The sequence below is a fragment of the Sapajus apella genome, unplaced genomic scaffold, assembly GCF_009761245.1.
Source record: "Sapajus apella isolate SASKATOON/1434 unplaced genomic scaffold, GSC_monkey_1.0 scaffold30, whole genome shotgun sequence".
NCBI classification, from domain to species: Eukaryota; Metazoa; Chordata; class Mammalia; order Primates; family Cebidae; genus Sapajus; species Sapajus apella.
The window spans coordinates 12,182,436-12,200,207 of record NW_022436970.1 but is presented as its reverse complement, the minus strand read 5'-3'; the positions used below and the strand labels follow the sequence as shown (position 1 = coordinate 12,200,207).

The following is a 17,772-nucleotide window of genomic DNA, read 5'->3' as shown; positions in this document are numbered from 1 at the left end:
TGAGAATTAGGTAGAATATATTGAGAAGAAGTTTTATACTTTCTGGCTAAAACCCAAGGGCTAAAGACCATTGTTGTTGTCAGGGGAGAATCTAAAATTTGACAGCCTCATAGAAAATTTGATAAACTCATGGCATAAATCCTAAATCTACAAAAGACCATGTGACTACAAAAAAGTTTGTAAAACAAAATCTCACTTTTCTTCTCTGTAGGAAGACTGATCATATCAATAATATGCATTTCATTATATTAATATGAGAATTATTTGAGAACACTAATTAAAGCAATTTATAGATTTTATGACATGTAATAAATACTAATGAACCCTAATTTTTATCTTTATAAACCCTAATTTTCATCCTAATATTTTCTTGTTTTTGTGTATTTCTAGTCAAGTGACAAAACATTGCTGTTTAAATGTCATTAAATTATCTTTCTATCTGTCCCTAGGTCCCAATGTAGTATAAATATTTGAGAGTGTAGTTTTAGTGATTAAGAATTTAATTGTAAGTCAAAAATCGAACCAACTATGTTGTGCATAACTTAAAAAAGAAGTTTTATTTAATTATTATTGTTTTTGTTTAGAATAATAAAAATTGTATAGTTTTTTACACCAAATATTTACTCTTCCCTCTTCTTGGTGATAGATTTTAATCTTAATGTTAATATTTTACCTCATTTAATGTAATATGGAAATAATATTAAATCATTAACTTGGGGAAGAATTAACATACATAAGAAGAAAATTCTTTTTTTTTTTTTTTTTTTTTCTGTTGGGGGGGAATAGGGGAGGGACGGTGGGGGGTGGGAAGCTGGGGAGAGATAGTAAGGGGAGAAATGCCAGAGGTAGGTGATGAGGAGGAAGGCAGCAAATCACACTGCCACGTGTGTTCCTATGCAACAATTTTGCATGTTCTTCACATGTACCCCAAAACCTAAAATGCAATAAAATAAATAAATGGGGAAAAAAAAGAAGAAAATTCTTAAATTTGATTTGTCTAATTCAGATGTTTGAAAATTAAATTATCCCTCTTTCCATTTGCAGCTCAGATCTGATTTGGACAATGGAAACAATTCTTTCCAGTACAAGCTTGTGGGAGCTGGAGCTGGAAGTACTTTTGTCATTGATGAAAGAACAGGTGACATATATGCCATACAGAAGCTTGATAGAGAGGAGCGATCCCTCTACACCTTAAGAGCCCAGGTAATAGACATCACTACTGGAAGGGCTGTGGAACCTGAGTCTGAGTTTGTCATCAAAGTTTTGGATATCAATGACAATGAACCAAAATTCCTAGATGAACCTTATGAGGCCAGTGTACCAGAGATGTCTCCAGAAGGTATTGCATATTACTTTACATTAAAGATATATTAACAATGAAAGCAGGTTTAAAATTTCAAGGATATGTTTTCGAAGTAGATGATTTAAAATTCTATATTAGAACTTCCTTCCCCAAATGTGTTTAAGTAAAATATTTGAAAAATTAGACTATGCATCAAATTTTGAAAAAAAAGGACTACATAAAAATTATTTATGTTACTAAAATGCCATCACAGTCTTCACAGCAATAAAATAAGTTTAGACATGTTTATTTGAGCAATTTTTAATATTATTTGTCCTGTTCATTTACTAGATTCTTAATTACAAGAATTTTTTAAAAACAAAATATGTTTTTGTATCTCATAAAAGCAAATAAGATAATCCCACAAGATATGCATATTGAAATATGAAAAGAAAATTTATTAGACACTACTGTATACATCAAAACCACTAAGACAAAACCAAGTGGCTGAACACCTGTGTGTGGCTGTATTTACTTGAAGATCCTTTTCAAAACCCAATGCTGTTGTTGCTGATATTTTACATATAATACATTTAGGAGAGAACGGTTTCCATAAGATATAAGAATTAAGTGTCCTGGAAATAACAAATGTCTTTCCAGTAAAGGGGAAATTGTGATTATGCAAAATTTATCTTAATCATTCACTCAAAACATTTTCATAGCCCAATATACCATAAAGCTTAAATCAAAAATTTATTTAACAGTGACAAAGAAATGTGATTTGATAAGTTATTTTAAACTATGGTAATATGCTTATAACTACTTTACCTCATTAATTCATTCACTAGAAAATGATTCTACAAATGCATATTCTATCATATTATTTCCTGATTGTTTATTTTTTAACATTCTAGGTAGGAATTTAAAGATGTAGTTCTACATTGTTTAGAACATCTTAGGTCTTTAAATACAGCAGAAACAAATTTGCCTGTATAATGTATATCAAGACACATTATTGTTAGATGTAAATAGCACTTTAAATTACTCTATTTTGGTAGCTAGGTGAGGAAACAGTTTGTCTTCCTCCTCCCTTGCTCTCCTCCTCCTGCCTCTCCTCCTTTCCCCTGCTGCCCTCTCCTCTCTCTCCTTATTCCCTCTCTTCCTCCTTCCTCTCTCTGCTTCTTCCATTTCTTCCTCTGCCTCCTTCTTATTCTTTAACAAGCATATATTATGATCTTAACATTTGCAAGGAATCTTCCTTTGAAACTATAGATAGAATTGTAAAGGAGATAAAGTTACCTGCTAATATGAAGCATATACAAAAAGAAAAATTATTTTTAATTAAAGGAGGTAACATATGATAATGTATATTATAAAAGTGTTATGCATGGGTGAGGTATGGTGATTATTAACTGTCTGGAGGAAACAGGACATTTTAGGAAGTGATATTTGAGGTGAACGATACACACAGCCCATGCATACCACATTCTAGGAAAAAAAAGTTCCATAGCAGAGTGCTTATGACTGCATGAATCAATATGGGAGTCATCGATACATAGAATATATCTCAGGCACAACAGTGAATGAGATCCTTTTGGCAGAGAATGCAGCTGGAGAAGAGAAAAGCATCCAGGCTGACTTGACTGTTAAGCAAAAAGCAGTCGGCTGGCAAATTAGAATGAGTGGGATTGGCAAGTGTTGTAGGAAGAGGAGAAAGATATGAGGAAATATGTTCCAAAAGAAGAGATTCCCTCAACCGTGTGGGATGCTGCTGTGAGGCTAAGATTAAGACAGAGTGGTGACTTTTGATTTGGTAGGTTGAAGATCCCTGTTTTTTTTGATAAGTACAGTGGTTTAATTTGTGTCATTTAAATTCGTGCAGTTTGCTGAAGACTATTGTATGGCATAAAAGGAAAAATAAGAGGAAGTAACAATGAATTAAGCCAAGTCTAAAAGGTGTTACGTTATAGGGAGAAAATGAGATGTGAGACACTAGGCAGAAAAAGATGAAGGTCGAGAGGATGTTTTGCTTGTTTACAACGATTCAATTGCTTTTTAAGAAAGGAAACTGAACAGTACAGTTATATACTATAGGAAATGATCCCAGAGAATATTTTTCAAGCAAAATAAAAGGGATATAACTTTTATAAAACTATGCTTAAAAAAGACAGAAAGAAAGGGTCATGAAATCCATTGTACTTATAGAAGGGACAGATTATAGATTAACATATTTGTTCATAACAAATCAGTTAATAAATGTTTCTATTTTATCAGTGACTGATAAAATAGACCAACGGTCATAAGTAAAATATTTCTATTTTATCAGAAGCATAATACAAAGGCAGTAATTGACAGCACATGGGTAAAATTTTAGAGAAGAGGAGGTACAAAACAGCATTTTATAGAGCTGAGTAGTGAGCCTACGAGAGAATTATTGGTATCATGGTATCAGTGCAGCTCCACTGTAGATGTTCAGAGAAACTGGAAAACATGGTTTAGTGTATGTAATATCTGGTCATCACAAATCCTTTGTGCATTTGAATGTGAGATATATGTACAAATTATCTTTTCGATTTGTATAATCAATACCTACTGTGTCAATGCCAGTTAAACTTTGTATGAAATCATTCAAAAACCAATGAGCACTTTATATGCCTTTCCATGAGAGGGAGAAGCCAACTGAGTGATGGTGAGTTGCTATTAGAAATGTTGTATAATATGGAAATCGATGAATATTTCTATTGCTTTGTCAACTTTCTAGTAATGGTTTCCTTCCGAAGCATTCCGGCATTTTTGACAGTGATGTAAATAAATCAAGTAATAAAATTTTATGTTATTTCTTTTTTTTCCTCAATCTCAATACTAAATTAATGCATACTGTGGATTATATTACCTAAATATAACTTTAATTCTTCATCATCCTTCATATCCACAGACATTTGAATTTTTGAATATTGACCTTACTTCCAAATTTCCTAGCCAGCTACTTCATTCTTTAAGGAACAACTATTACAAACATTTTACTGTTTCTTTTTCTTACATATATTTCTTTTGTATTAAAGTGAACTGCCTGAATCTGCACTTGAACTCAGAATTTGGTTTAAATTACTGAAAGGAATCCACATTTCATTATGTCATGAGATAAAACCAAGAAAATTATTAACAACTTGTTGCTTATTAAACACAAATTTATTTATAAGTAATGATGGGATTTTTACTGGCTGCATTTATATTTGAAATGCAATTACTTTCAAACTAGAGCATTCAAGTAGAATTGAGATAAAACATTATGTTTTCCCAATTGTCACTTTGAATTTGTAAAGTTATTATTTTTCTTCCATACAAAAACATAAGATTTATTAGACCAGGAGTCACAGAGAGACTGAGGTTTGGAATGATTGAATAAATAAATGAATGGGTGCATGGTGGACAAAAATGCTACATAAGTGATTAGAGTCGTTTAGGATATAGATAGAAGATATCAGGAGATGTGAAATTCAGGGAAATCATTCTGAAATTATATCTGAATACCCAGGCTATCACATATATGATTTTCCTTTTCAATAACAGTTGATAGTTTTACCTAAAACCTTATAATGTCAAAAAAAGAAGGGGCATTTAAAATACATGTAGTATGCTACTTAATAAGTAATTAAGCCCAAGCAGAGTTGGGTAACTTATCTTCTGCAAGTCAGAACAAAATCCTGCTAAAAGTGAAATGTGTTTTAACAAGTCACGTTATGTGGAAAACAACCATAAGAAATAAATGTTGATGTTGTACACATTAAGAATGATCATTAGTGTTAATACACTTTATTTATATGTTTGTGTATGTACAAATGTAAAAGGAAAATAATTTAAACCTGATTTCTTTAAAATTTAGTTTCACATATTTCCTACCTAGTAAAAGCAAGGTGAATATATTGTCTAGTAAAAAGACTCTATCCACTCTCTTTGGAGTTTTTCCAAATAAATATCCTTCACCAAATTTTTCATAGCTGCAGTCACTGGGTGCATCATTTTTAATATTAACCAGTGTCCAACATTCCTTACACTTATTGATCATTTTATTAAATTTTCAACCAACCGGATGCTTTTGAAAATGAATGGGGAAAACTGATGAGTAAAACTCTGTTTACCTTACTAGTCAAGGAAGTTTATTACAGCATTTCAGATTTTAAATTTAAATGTAGTAGGTTACAATAATCTCCGTAATTATTAAACAACACTTTAATATGCATTTTTTGGTAAAGTATATATAAAATTTAATCGTCATCAATATGGCACAATATGTCATAAAGCAGAGCTTTTATAGAAATATTAAATTAACTTTAATCATTGTATGTAAAATCTATACAAATTTAATTTAATTCTCAGGAAAATTAAAAATTATTAATTTTTAAAATTTATTATATTTGAAAATTAAATTCTATAAATATCATGACTTTGGGCACATGAGTTGAAAATGATTGAGACTGGGATGAATTTCTCTTCTTATTCCTCTAAATATACTATTGTTTGATTTCTTAAACACAGTCTAAATTGTTTCACTTAAATTCTGTTATCTCAGATTATAAAAAGTAGAGGTGTCAAAAATACAGGACAAAATAATAAAAATGACCTAGTTTTTAGGTGACTATGGACAGAAAAACAAGAAAATTGAAGAATGCTTTGCCCAGTTAAGATGACAAGTGGGAAAATATTATCTGTTTCCTCAGTTTCACTTTGAGATTTTAGGTTGTAGAGTAATTGCAGCTCAAGTATAAATGCAGTAAGAATGGATCAGTCAGTACTTGTAGAAAAATAATTATCCTCTTACTAATAAAATAAGTTCCCAATGAGAAAGAGTGAGCAGATACACCTATAAAACCATTACATCATGCATTTGATCATTCAATCACCTCATTCGTCTTATATCTGTTTTATTGTTGCAGAAATTACAGATGTAGAATGTGGGTCAATATAATATTATTTAATCTGTATTGCTTTAAAGTTGACAATTATATAATTCAACATCTCAATACATGTGTTTCAGATTAATCAAAGTATGCTTGTACTAAAACCGAAAGAGCTTTTCCATTAAATGTATATCTCCATTCTATGAAAAAAAGTTAATCTTCTTACTATTGAATTCAAAACCAATAAAATATAATATATTAAAGTAAATGTCATTCTGAAATCTACAGCTGAAATCTTGGCATTCAAACACTGTGCTATACTGTGGCACTTGTACTTTAGTATGCCATGATAAAGGTAGACTTTAATTATGAAATGCCCTTGCCACAGGTTCCTAACTTCTCTATTGCCTACATAATATCTAAATTAGTCCACACATTAAAATTTATCACTTTTTATGTTTTTATGTTTAGATGCCTCCCATAATCACCAGTGGATAAAGCATTCTATGTGACATAGCAGAGGACATCATTTAATAAAGTCTTGTTAGTCATGTTAAACATCTGCATGAGAATCGTTCAGACCTCTGCAAAACTCCTGGTTAATAATAAAATTCACATAACTCAACAGAGACAGAGTTATACTATCTTTACATCAGGTTTTACTCAGTGATGTCAGAATAGAGCTGATGTTTGGAGAAATTATTACTGATGCTGTCATTAATGCTCTCAATTTTCAAAATTTCTATGTAGTTTTATACAAGTTTGCACCTTTAAACATTACAAGAATGCTTCATTTCACACACACAAATATTTTATCTTCTATTAAAATACTATTTTTGCACTAAAATTTTCTGTCATAAAAATGAAAAATATATCAGTAAATGCAATTTCCAGAGACTACTAACCTAAGATTATCCTTTCAAACACTTGGTGCAAGTTTACATCCTTTGTCATTAATGACACGGGTCCTCATCAACCAGGCCATGGACTAGTACTTGTCCATGGCCTCTTAGAAACGGGCTGCACAGCAGGAGGTGAGCAGCAGGCAAAAGGGCTAAGCCTCATTTGTATTTATACCCACTCTTCATGGCTTGCATTAGCATCTCCACCTCCTGTCAGATAGCAATGGCATTAGATTCTCATAGGAGTGTGAACCCTATTGTGAACTGCACTTGTGAGGAATCTAGGCTGCCTTTTCTTAATGAAAATCTAATGTTTGATGATCTGTCAGTTTCCCATCACCCCCAGGTAGGACTATCTAGTTGCAGGAAACCAAGCTCAGGGCTCCCACTGATTCCTCATTATGGTGAGTTGTGTAGTTATTTTATTACATATTACGATGTAGTAATAGTAGAGATAAAGGGCACAATAAAGGTAATGCACTTTAATCATCCCCAAACCATCCCCATACCCATTCCTCACTCTGACCATGGAAAAATTTTCTTCTACGGAACTTGTCCCCGGTGCCAAAAAGGTTAAGGACCACTGTCTTTTGTTACAATAAATTTCTGCAAAGAATGTGACTGGTAAAATAAGCAAAGTCAAATATTTTGTTAAACTTATTTTTATAAAGACCTTTTGCAATGAAAAGTTGCCAAGTTTCAGAAACTAGCTAGAAAGCCAGAACCAATATTTTAAATTTGCACTCATGAAAAGTCTCTCCAGAGTAATACAGGCAAACAATGTCAACTATCTACACAATAATGGAGCCCAGGATTATTATATTAATTGTTATATTTGTATGTCTATTATTAGGATAAGTGAACTGATAAGTTACTCTAATTACAATATGATTCTAAGAGAATATGTTTTTCTAAGTTACACTTTTGTTCACTTAGGATGGATACAAACTGACTTAAAAGGCTCTTTAGGATGCAAGAGTACAGTCATTTTGATTCTTTGCATTTCCAAATACCACTGCCATCTCTGATCCAGTCACAATGACCCTACTCAGGGATGCATGCTGAACTTTGGACCCTTCTTTCCCCACAAAAAGCATTTTCTCATTCTCTGTTTGCATTCCTCTTTAATTTGATTTCAAGGATCTTTTGATTTAAACTTTTCAGAGTTGCCATCAATTGGTTGTCACCCAATTCTGATTTCGGAAAGGTGTATTGGGGGGAATAATAGGATTTAAGGGTGCAAGAATTCAATGTACACATATTCATGCTGGATTATTTTGATTTTGTATGTTATTCTGGTGGTCACTTTACATTGTCACTGTTGTCTTAAGGTAGAGTGAGTGATCAGATCTTCAGTTTTACCCAATATAGTCCTGCTTTACTTCTATTTTTCTGTCATCGAGTCCTAGAATCATTTGCCCTGGATTTTCTGTTTTCAAAATGACTATTATTACATGCATTAAAATAAGTCAGAGTAAATTTGTCAAACATTTGCTTTGTACTCATAGCTTCTTCCATGGAGTGTGAGAAACAGCATGTCAGACAAATGAGCAATAAATAGACTTCTCTTAACACATAGCTAAATCTGAAGGAGGACAAGCGATAACCCAAGGCACTGTATGATAAAATAAACTAAGATAAACTCATTAAATGATGTAAATACATATTCTTCTGGTGCTATATATAATGTTAAAAATCTTCTCTATAAAAGGTTTTATTAATGTGCACATACATTATTTGTCTTCTTTCAGGAATAAGTATTTATAGTATAATGAGAATTTGTTTTTGATTCACTAATGTAGTAAGATCCACATTGCAAGTATTAATGCTATCAGAATAAAATGTTCATCAAATAAATGAAGAGAGACTAAAGAGGTTAGATATATATGACCTGTACCATGCTTCATGTTTTTATCAGACAATACATCCCTAAATATGCTACTCTATTCAATGCCACTTCGGTAGAGTAAGAGTAACCAATCCAGGGAAGAGTAACAAAAAATATGTTCAACAAACCAAAAAAGAGATTTTGACATTGAGATAAATATAAAACTCACAAGGAGTACTCTATGTTTTCCGTAAATATTATATCCATATATATGCCCTGATTAAGAAATTTTTGCTTTTTCCCCTTTATTTTCCTTTTTTCTGAAAGTTTTATTATTCTAATATTTATATTCTTATTTTTCTTATTATTCACCTTTCACATTTGGATCTACAATCTGCTTTAAACTGATATTTGCGAATGACGTAGAGCAGGTGCTAAATTGTGGATCACTAAATATGTGTTAGATAGATGGACAGATAAATGAAGACATCCAACTGACCCTGCAGATTTACTGAAAAGTTTCCCTAATTATCAGCTCTGCCACCTTCTCATGAAGAGGTTCCCTGTATTTGCATAATCTTATCTCTGATTCTCTAGTTGGTTCTACTAGCTATTTATTGCTCCAGAGCAAATATTATTTTCTTAACTGCTGTAGTTTTATCCTAGGCCTTTGCTCCTTATTGGTGCAACTTTTATAGGTATTCTTCTTCAACAACATTGCCTTGTAGAGGTTGCAGTGAGCAGAGATCATGCCATTGCATTCCAGTCTGGCTGACAGAGCGAGACTCCATCTGAAAAAAACAAAAACAAAAACCAACCAAACAAACAAACAAAAAATGCCTTGGCCATGCTTGGGCCTTGTTTTCTGATATACATTTTATTGATTTTAAAACTGTCTTTTCAAGCAAATCATTTATACAATCTACTAGGATTTTAACTGAGATAACTTTTAAACTGTGTATCTTTTTATTTTTAAGTAGTCATCTAATTCCTAAATTCAGTATTTTCATCTATTTACTTGTCTCATTGGTTTAATTGCTTTGCAGGAGTTACAATTTTTGTTTAGGTATTCCTGAATATTTTTATTTCTTTTCATATATATTATACATTTAACTAAAATACGTTTCATGAATGTATATACGTATATGTATTCTGGTATAAAAAATGCATTTTTATATAGCATTTGTGTTTCTGCTGAGTTGTTGAATGTATGAATTCAATATGTTTCTGTAACTATATACATATTTCATTTGATTTTCCAGTAAAAATATTATTGACTTTAAATAAAATTATTTATTTATTCTTTTCCAATATTTATCTGTCTACTTGTCTATAAATGCATTATAAATGCATGGTACTGCCTTATTTCATTGTCTAGGTAGTTTAGTACAGTGCTGAAAAAAAATAGTGACAGAAAAACATTTTTTTTTATTATTTCAGAGGAAAAGTTTTAACACGTCACAATTAAATATAATTACTGTCAAGGCTTAAAAGCATTCATTATCAGATTCAGAAAGTTTTCTTTTATCCATTTAAAAAGTTTTTGTTGAAAATGGAAGTTGATTTATAGATGTACTTTATAGGCCTAATGTATTTTTTATTTTTCTTCTTTACATAAAAATTAAAATATATTTTCCGTGGAAATAAAATTTTAAAACCGTTTCATGAGGTTACAGACATGGCCTGTATAAACAGTGGCTCTTGTGTATGATCGTAGCCATAATATTTTAGAACACAACAGCAATTCATCATGATGATTGCGTTGTTTCTGGGAAATGGGATGACTGGGGATGGGAGCCACATTTCTCATAAACCTCTTTGGAGTGATTCTGAGAGAAAATAAGAATCAGAACATAAACAGAAGTAATTACATAAGCCTAGAAAGCTTCCAGTACTTGAAAAGAGCATTGTAGTGGTATTGATTATGACCCAAACATGATACAGTTCTGATATTACGAATATTGAAATAATTAAATAAGTTCTTATAAAAATTATGTAGAAATTAAACATTTGTTGTCTAAACCATCAAGTGTTAGTTAGCCTATATTTAAGTAGGAAAGGGGCACTATGAGACAATTGATCATTTCCATTGAAAGGAACTTTCGTGGTTTCATAGTAGCGTTTTCAGTTTTCTGTGGACTATACAACCACAGGTGAATGTGCAAATTGATTTGCTTACAAATAACAAGTCTTCATAAAATTTGTCAAATATTTTTATATTTCTGTCTGATTTTACATTTAATTATTATTACAATGGCTTCATGTTACTTGACTATTTCCAAAGGATTTCTGGAGAATATTAGTTACTAATTAGGAAAACATACAGGCCTACTTCTCTCTTTAGAAAAATATGGAAACTAGCCAAGAGGACTTAAAATTGCTTAAACTTTATTTTATAAATCATGATGTTAATAATAACTGAAAGAGGAAAAAGAAAGTAGGAAAAAACTAAATAAATTAAAATAAAGATTATTAGGATCCTGTAAAAGTTAAACATTGCTAAGATTCATCTAAATTTGACAGCCAATATTTCAAGGCATGAGTAAGAATTAAGGAAAAACTACAATCACTGAATATTTGGAAATACTGCTGGGTATTTTTGCCATCTTAATTAGATACATGTATATACATATATACACATATAGGTATACCTGTAGATCTATACATATATGCCTATATATACATATAAACGTCTTCTCACACACAAATATAAGGAGTGAATCACTTGATAGCCATTGACAGTCTTTACTTAAAAGTAAACATTTCTAAAACATTGTTGAATTTTACCAATTCTATAGTTTGTGAGGTGATAGATATAATTTGCTTCACTATAGTAACCATGTTACTACCTACATACATAACATGTTGCGTACCTTACAAATATACAGTAAAATTTATTTTAATAGAAAAAGTACACTAACAAAACATGACTAGAGAAAAGAATCTTACTGTCTGACGTATTTCTATAATCCAAGTGTAAGGTCATCTTCTGTGAGTCATTGCATTTTCTGGATTTCTTGGTTCTCATTTGTATAGTACTAGCTTAGGGGCTCTAAAGACTTATATTACTAAAATTTATTTTAGTCAACTCTAAAAATGCTATGATTTTCATTATGGTGTCTGAAGCCAAAGATAGAAAATATAGTTCTAGAAACCAGGGATGGCAAACCCTTATGGAAAGAAAGGGTAGAGAATTATAATGAGGAAATGTGAGATAAGTAAGTGGATCAGTGCCTAGAAGGGTAGTTAAAAAAACAAATCTTGCCCAACATAGATCAATGAAAGTGTTGGTCCCTATGAACGATTTTGTTGAAATAACTTTTCAAAATTACTCAATACATTTACTTTAAAACATCTGAAACTGGCCAGGTATGGTGGTTCATGCCTGTAATCCCAGCGCTTTGGGAGGCTGAGGTGGGCAAATTACCTGAGGTCAGGAGTTCCAGACCAGTCTGGCCAACATGATGAAACCCCATCTATAATAAAAATACAAAAAAATTAGCTGGGCATGGTGGCATGTGCTGTAATCCCAGCTACTCTGGAGGCCGAGGTGGGTTAGTTGCTTAAACCAGGGAGGTGGAGGTTGCAGTGAGCTGAGATGGTGTCACTACACTCCAGCCCGGGCAACAGAGCTAGACTCCACCTCAAAATAAATAAATAAATAAATAGTAATCTAAAACTAGTAAGTGTCTTACATGTTGAGTAGTTGAAGGAATTAAGTTTTGTAAAAAGGAGGCAAATAATTTTCTTCTCATCCATTTTATTGTTCTTGATTTTGAATCAGATAAAAGTATTTCTCACTAAAATTATATGAATAAAAATAAATTCTACTTCAATAAAATATGCTTTATGATATTAAAACAAATGTTAAATACCATTATAAAAATGCTAAGACAAAACAGCAAAGAATACAAACTATTTAGGGTGACAGTAAGAGTTTCATGTTAGTGAAGTATAGAATGGATCCCTATTACTGTGTATCAGTTTATAAACTTGAGCTGTGATGAGAAAATTAATGACGCTAGTTGTAAACAAAACCACAGAAGCTATTTGATTTTGTGTCATTCGTGTTGCCATTCTTGTTGACATAGTACACAGTGTTTCAACCAATACATATTTCCAAGACCCATAACATTCAATTCCATGTTTACAGAAGATACTTTGAAAGCTCAATAGTTTTAAATAAATATTTTAAAAATCTGAGCACTAATTTTAAATGTATAAATAAATATTCCCTATGATTTTATTTCTTGTTGCTGAATTTTAAAGAGAATGCTTATGTAATCCAGATCTGCAAGATTTTACTTTGCTTTGTTTTGTTTTCTCCCATCAAGCTTTATTAAATATAATTGGCAAAAAAAATTGTGTGTATTTAGGATGCAAAACATGATGTGGGTTTTTTTTGCCAGTTAAATTTTTTAAAAAATTAATTCATTATACTTTAAGTTCTGGGGTACATGTGCAGAACGTGTAGGTTTGTTACGTATGTATACATGTGCTATGGTGATTTGCTGCCGTCATCACCCCATCATCTACATTAGGTATTTCTCCTAATGCTATCATTTCCCAATCTCCCCACCCCCTGTTATCACTCCCGTATCCCTCCATATCCAGCAGTCCCCAGTGTGAGAACACATGGGCACAGGGAGGGGAACATTACTTTGCTTTTTAAAAAATTTATCAAAGCAAGTGGATATATTAGAGAAGAGAATTAAAGAAGCTATATAATTATGCCCATCCTTATCCTCAACTAGATACTCTTTGAAGCTCATTTCAATAATCTTTGTAAATATTTACCAACCTTCTCCAATTTGTTTAAGGTACAGGCTATACTATATACATTCGTGAAAATAATTTCCAAATTCCTTTTAATTCCTCCACTAATAATACACCTTGGAAAAGTTTATCAATTTATAAATTACACATTACAATGAATAGCTACATTTATTATGCCAACAATCTACATGTTAATAATTCCATATTTCATATGGAAATTACGAATATTTTCTATTAAAAGTTATATTCTTTAGCCTGTAAAAAAAGTATTACTTTTACAATTAAAAACAAAAGGTGAATTGAGCTTTCATTTTAAAACATCATCTTACTTAGTAAAGAAAGACTGCTTCACAGAACTGAACTATTCCTGAACAAGACCACAGTCTTAATTTCCTGTGTTATGTTCTTTTTAGGTACATTAGTTATCCAGGTGACAGCAAGTGATGCTGATGATTCTTCAAGTGGTAATAATGCTCGCCTCCTCTACAGCTTACTACAAGGCCAGCCATATTTTTCTGTTGAACCAACAACAGGTATTTGTGAAGGAAACAAGCAAATTTAACATGATTCTAAATAAGGCAATTGTCCGCAAAATTAGCTGCTTAGACACATGTTTACAATAAACCTGATATGTCAATAGGTAAAATGATTACAATTCCTAAGCATTTAATTACTTTTAGTCTTTTAGCTGATATTTCTAAGGATAGGAGATTGGATTTTCTATGTCCGTACCACAAATTAATTGTGTAAGGGGTATAAATCATATATAAGGATTCTTTTAAATGAATTAGAAAAAGAGACAAGCAACCCAATTTAAAAATATAGGAAAAAGGCATTTACAAGCAACTGACAAAAAACAATATACAAAAAGCTAGTAAGCATATTAAAAAAGCTCGCCACATTAGTCATCAGGGAATGCATATTAAAACCACAATGAGATACAGCGGCATACCCCTACAGAAAAACTGAGATTAACTCTGAGTATACGGCTAAGCGTACAAATTGATATGAGACATTCACCTAAAAATAATTCTGCATTTTACATCTTTCTTATTTACATGAATAAAATATTTAATTCTTTTTGTAACGTTGCTTTACAAATTTGTATTAATCAATTGAATATAAAATAAACAGAAAACAGATTTTTTCCTTTTATTTTAAACAATCATATGACCCTAATTTATTAGACAAATATTAATTGTTGTGTTTAAAACAAAATTATGCCCACCTAATTTTTTTTCCGTTAGGAGTCTCTGCTGATAAAAAGAAAAAAAGCATATAACTAATGACCCAATAACGTGATAAGAACTAAAATCCTATGGTTTTTAACACAAGAAAAATATTATTTCCAGCTTATATTGAAACCTTTAAAGAACTAAAGCATTGTGTTGGTTCTTTAAACATTTCTTATTCATTCATTCAGCAATTACTGAATGTCTCAGCCTTTTTCAATTAAGGTTTCTTGAGAGAATCAGGTTCTAAAAAATATTATTTGAGTGACTATGTTCTTAATTATTTCAGGAATGGCATATGGCCTTTATTCTTCCAGATGCACAATGGATACCTCAAAACATTAGGCTTTAATTCCCTCATACATTCTGGTCTAGAAAAGCTGAATATGTACCAAGTGTTATACAACTTACTAGATTTATAAAGGTACAACGTTGCAAAATTTAAAATAATACGTGATAGTAACAAAAACAAAACATAATCATGGACTCTTCTTTTTTGGAAGTTACAGATAGATATTAAACATGAATGGTAATGAACACATACATTCTACTGTGGGTAATTATTAAGTAAAACAAAAAGTTTCAGTAGGAGAAAAAAAGTGAGGCTGACTTTATATTGTGTGTTCAGGGCAAAGTACCCTGAAACCAGAATGATTAGCTGAGCCTATAGACAAGGAGGAGAGAGTGGAAGATGATTCCAGGGCATGGGAAGAATTAGGGAAATTCCTGGGGTGGGAAAGAGTTGATTATACTAACTAGGCTCCACTGTTGAGAAACACAGAAGAAAGAAGAAAGGGAGGTGTATAAAGTATAAACACATTCTGAGCCATACTGGACCTTTCTGACCATGCTTTCTTTCCACCCCCAGCCCTTACCCTGCACACTGATTTTTTAAAATATGCTGAGTAGGTTGGCTAAAATGATGACTTGCATTGCTGTAGAAGAGTTGGTATGGACAAGCATGGATAAAATCATTGAAGGAATAAGTTTTGAAGTGCACAAGTTCCAGAAATACCTATCCTTTACATAGTCTAAAGGCTGAAAGGAAAAGATGAAAGTGAAGCAGGTGCAGTAAATGGGGAAGAAAGACTCCTATTTACCTCTCCCTTGAGACATATACAGGGAGATGCTAGCAGCACTTACACAACATACTCAATGATTTCCATTGGGATTCAAATAATTGATTGAATTTGTGAAACACTTTAGTTCACAACTAAAATCCCCTCATGTTATGGTCTGATTTATCTTTTAAAAATTACATATAACAATTTTTTAAAAATTATGTTACATTAAATTTAATCCAATATATCAAAAATACTACCATTGCAACAAATAGTCAATACAAAACTATGGAGATACTTCACATTTTTTGTTTTCAGTCTTGAAATCCGGTGTGCATTTTATACTCATAATATATGGCTATTTTTTTTTCACAAGTTCATTGCATTTTTTATTTACTTTTATGTTAGGCTCAAGGAGTACATGTGCAAGTTTGTTGCATAGGTAAATTGTGTGATGCTGAGGTTTGGGGTGCTGATGATCCTGTCTAATTTTCAACTCTCTCCCCCCACTTCCCCTCTGTAGTAGTCCTGAGTATCTACTATTTCCATCTTTATGTCCATGAAATCATATTTTTTAACGAATATTTTGTCCTTGATATATTGAGGTATTGGTAATTATCTATTTTTTGTGTGTGTTCCCCAAATCTTTAGAAATGTTAAGCCCTCTCCTATAAACCCATCTTAAGATTGTCTTAGGTTCTTTTCAGTGATTGTTAATTAGTTTATACCAAATAATTTTATAGAAGTTAAGCATTTATTGAAATATTTATCATTAATTATCTTGAGTTTGAATACATTACAGTTTTACATGTTTATATACATATATATATATATATATATATATATATATAAAATAACTGTGGGTCAACAACCAGGTCTTCTTCAGATCTCATAATTCTAAGTAGACTTTAAAGTAATTAGGACACTATATTTATTTCATAAATTTGGTATTGTAATTTACACATTTATCAATAATACACTAACTTCAGAGTTTCAGGGAGAAAGCTAATTGTAGCAAGCTGATATTATGTTAGAGAAGATAGAAGAAAATAAGTTAAAGTAAAAAACCAGACATTCTTCTTTTTTTATCTGTGGATTACCTTAACATGTATTTTATTAAGGCCTACCAGTGTTCTTAGTATTGCGATGGTCACTGTAGACTCTAGGCAGTGTTGATGTTTAATTTATGATTATTATTTTTCTCCAGGACAGTCTCTGGCACATTTTAGTGGTTCAACATACAGCAAAATAATGTATGGTGCAATGGTTAGGAGATTAACAAGAAATTTGTCATGATTAATAATGAAATAATTTGAATTTTATTACATTTTTAAAGGAGTCATAAGAATATCTTCTAAAATGGATAGAGAACTGCAAGACGAGTACTGGGTAATCATTCAAGCCAAGGACATGATTGGTCAGTCAGGAGCACTGTCTGGCACAACGAGTGTATTGATTAAACTTTCAGATGTTAATGACAATAAGCCTATATTTAAAGAAAGTAAGTAAAAAACATTCTAAATCTTCATTACAATATAAATTTGAGTGTGTTAAATATAAGTGGATCTTAGAGTCTACATTCTAAAAGCACTAGAATTGTGTAAACTAAATTTGTTGATCGTTACAGTATGATTATTTTAATTCATGTTAAAAAGTCAAATACAAATGAAATAAAATGTGTTAGTTTTCCATCGCTGCTGTAATAAATTGCCACAAACTTCATGACTTAAAACAAATACATTACGGGGTCTCATTGGGTTACGATCAAAGGATTCAGGGAGGTGTTTCTTGCT

General features: G+C 31.5%; 1 protein-coding gene across 4 annotated transcripts in view; it reads left to right on the top strand.

Annotated features, from left to right (window-relative positions):
- CDH19 (cadherin 19) overlaps nt 1–17,772 on the top strand; it is a 95,978-nt gene that overhangs the window by 29,837 nt on the left and 48,369 nt on the right. For all 4 annotated transcript variants that reach the window (XR_004273599.1, XM_032293707.1, XM_032293706.1 and 1 more), the window contains exons 3-5: nt 1,045–1,339; nt 14,100–14,219; nt 17,316–17,480. Coding sequence is in view for 3 of the 4 variants with exons in the window: in XM_032293707.1 (XP_032149598.1) it covers nt 1,045–1,339; nt 14,100–14,219; nt 17,316–17,480 (580 nt within the window). In the remaining variant the exon portion in view is untranslated. The remainder of the gene's footprint in view (nt 1–1,044; nt 1,340–14,099; nt 14,220–17,315; nt 17,481–17,772) is intronic.